We start from the raw sequence: 2445 nt of genomic DNA on the forward strand, positions 1-2445 counted from the left end.
CGTCAGCGTCCCCGCCGGCGAAGGCGGCCGCGCGCAGCACCGTCAGGTTGGCGCCCACGATGGTGAGGTTGCGCGCGTCGGGCGGTACGTCCCGGGGCGGCTGCCGGAGCTCCGCGCCCGACGCGCAGCGCAACAGCAGCTTGGGGCCGCCGAAGCAGTAGCACTGGAAGGGACAGGGTGCGGCGGGCCGGCTCAGCGCCGCCGCCACCAGCAGCAGCCCCGGCAGGAGCGGCCCCCTTTGCCCCGGCCGTCCCGCGCGCGGGGCCATCGCAGCTGCCCCCGCATCCAGCGCCCGGGCCGCCGCGCTCACCAGTGAGTTCGGAGCGCCTGGGGGGCGGGGAGGGGGGCGGGCGGGGCAAGTCCTTGACCCGGAGCGGCTGGCGGNCCGTCCGCTGGCTCTAAAGTCCGAGGAGGCTTCACTTTCCTGGCTGGGGCGAGAGGGGTCAGGCGGGGAGCAGAGCCCCCCGCCCCCGGTGCCCTCCTCGCCCTGCGCGCCGGCCTCCGACTTCCGTGGCCGTTCCGGGCTCCGAGCCGAGTGGGCAGGGTTTGTCTCCCCCCTCCCAGCCTCCCGGCCTCCTCCTCCCCTAACGGAGTCTCCGCGCCCTCCTCGCCGAGAGGCGGGGTGGGAGGCTCCCGAGAATCAGGGCTTTAGGCTGCTGCGCTTTCTCTTTACCCCCTCTCCGGCTCCGGGGCTGCTGAGAAGTTTGGCTCTCCCAGGCTCTGACTTGCTTCCCTCTCATCTCCCCCCATCCCCCCACGTTTAAGCTGGTCCCTTCCTCCTCCCTCTACGGCACGTGTGGGGCGGGGCCGGGCGGGGGAGAGCTGGCAGGTGGGTCAGCACCACAGAGCAAGAATTGGGGGGGAGGACCTTAGGGTTCCCCCTACAAGCCCAGGCAAGGATGAGGGGTGGGCTGGGAAAGTTACTCATCTTTCAGCCTCTTCCTGATCTATGTGACCAAGGAGAAGGCTGTGCTAGGAGAGACTGGAAAATCCCCAGCCCTGGTTCCCCCCTCAGCAACCCCAGTTACATTAGGCCTGGCTGGGTCACCACTCTTGCAGGTCCTGTGGGACTAGCGTTTTCTCGACCCCATCCTACCTCACCCGGGGAAGGCAGCGACAACCCCCACCTCCTTTCCTCCCCCCTCCTCCCCTCCAACTCGCTGCTCTGCCGGGAGTTCTTCCATCTGGTTTCCTCCAGCAGGGTGGACTCCTCCCCCAAGCACTCTCCTAAGCCCTAGGACCTGGTGGGTGTGGTGATTCAGCTCTTTGCTCTCCCCTCCCTGCTCCAGCACCTGGGCACCCCATTAGATTGTTCTACTGGGTCTCAGGCCCCTGGGGTTGTTGGACACCATCGACTGCCCCTCCTCCCCTCTAGGGTATCCCACCTGTAAATGTTGAAAGGGTGGGAGGGTTTGGAGGTCTAGAGATTTGGAGAAGGGGAGCAGATTTTGCAGCATTGGTGGGGGGGGGTGGTCTCAGAGGGGGCCAGGACTGAGCTGTTTATACGTTTGTTTTGTTCTGGATTTTTTTTTTTTCCAGAACTGGGAAGCTCCAGACCTGATTTAAAGAGATATGCTCCTGAGAAGGGAGCACTCCTGGCCTTGGCATGAATTATTCAGGCTGGAGAGGCTGACACTTGATCCACAGGCCATTCTGGTATCAGTAGGGCTGGTTGGGATAGAGGCTCCACTCCCCTCCCCCCCCCCCCCCCCCCCCNCTGGTTGGGATAGAGGCTCCACTCCCCCCCCCCCCCCCGCAAGAATCAGTTAGTCTTTCTCCTGAATTAGGGACAGTTGTTGGGTTGACTTCTTCCCTGAGGTTATGTTTAACAGATTGACCAACAGATCAATATCACTTAAGGAGAAGAGGCAGACCCTGCAGTGGCCTGGGTCCCAGGCAAAGACCAACAACCTCACGGTGCAGGTCTGTTGATGCTGGGGTGGGGGGTGGGGGCTCCTCTCTCCCTTCCTTCTCTCTCCCCATCCCCGTCATCACTCCTGGGTATTGGCAGGTGAGAACTGTAACTTGCACCTGCAGGATTGGACGTGTCCACACGGGGGTACATTTAGGTTGTACACACTCACGTGCTTGTACATGTAGAGGCACGTGTGATACATGAACATCACAAGGTGCGTCCACATGTGAGGAAACACAGACTGGTGCTTCCTTGGATGTGCATACACGTGCGTAGGACGGGGTTGAGGGAAGGCTCAGGTACACCTCATGCAAGTACACAAAGGCTCATTCATACATGTGCACATGTTAACACGGCTTCCCATCCATCCTGGTATGTGTCCATACATTCATAAGCACAGAAATACTTGAACATTCATATTTCTGGGACCATGTAGGTTCCTGGGCACATTCTCGGAGGGGCAAGCTTACAGACGCACAAATGCAAGCACATGTATCCAGAGACTGGACAGCATACTCAGCCCACTCCTG

The 2445-nt window shown here is 61.2% G+C and overlaps 1 protein-coding gene across 1 annotated transcript in view; it reads right to left on the bottom strand.

Moving 5' to 3' along the window:
• TPBGL (trophoblast glycoprotein like) overlaps positions 1-310 on the bottom strand; it is a 2443-nt gene extending 2133 nt beyond the window's left edge. Inside the window, exon 1 of the mRNA XM_034667598.1 lies at positions 8-310. Coding sequence (XP_034523489.1) covers positions 8-268 — 261 coding nt within the window. The 5' untranslated portion in view covers positions 269-310. The remainder of the gene's footprint in view (positions 1-7) is intronic.
• Between the last annotated feature and the right edge of the window lie 2135 nt (positions 311-2445).

This window comes from Ailuropoda melanoleuca, chromosome 8 (assembly GCF_002007445.2).
Source record: "Ailuropoda melanoleuca isolate Jingjing chromosome 8, ASM200744v2, whole genome shotgun sequence".
NCBI lineage: Eukaryota > Metazoa > Chordata > Mammalia > Carnivora > Ursidae > Ailuropoda > Ailuropoda melanoleuca.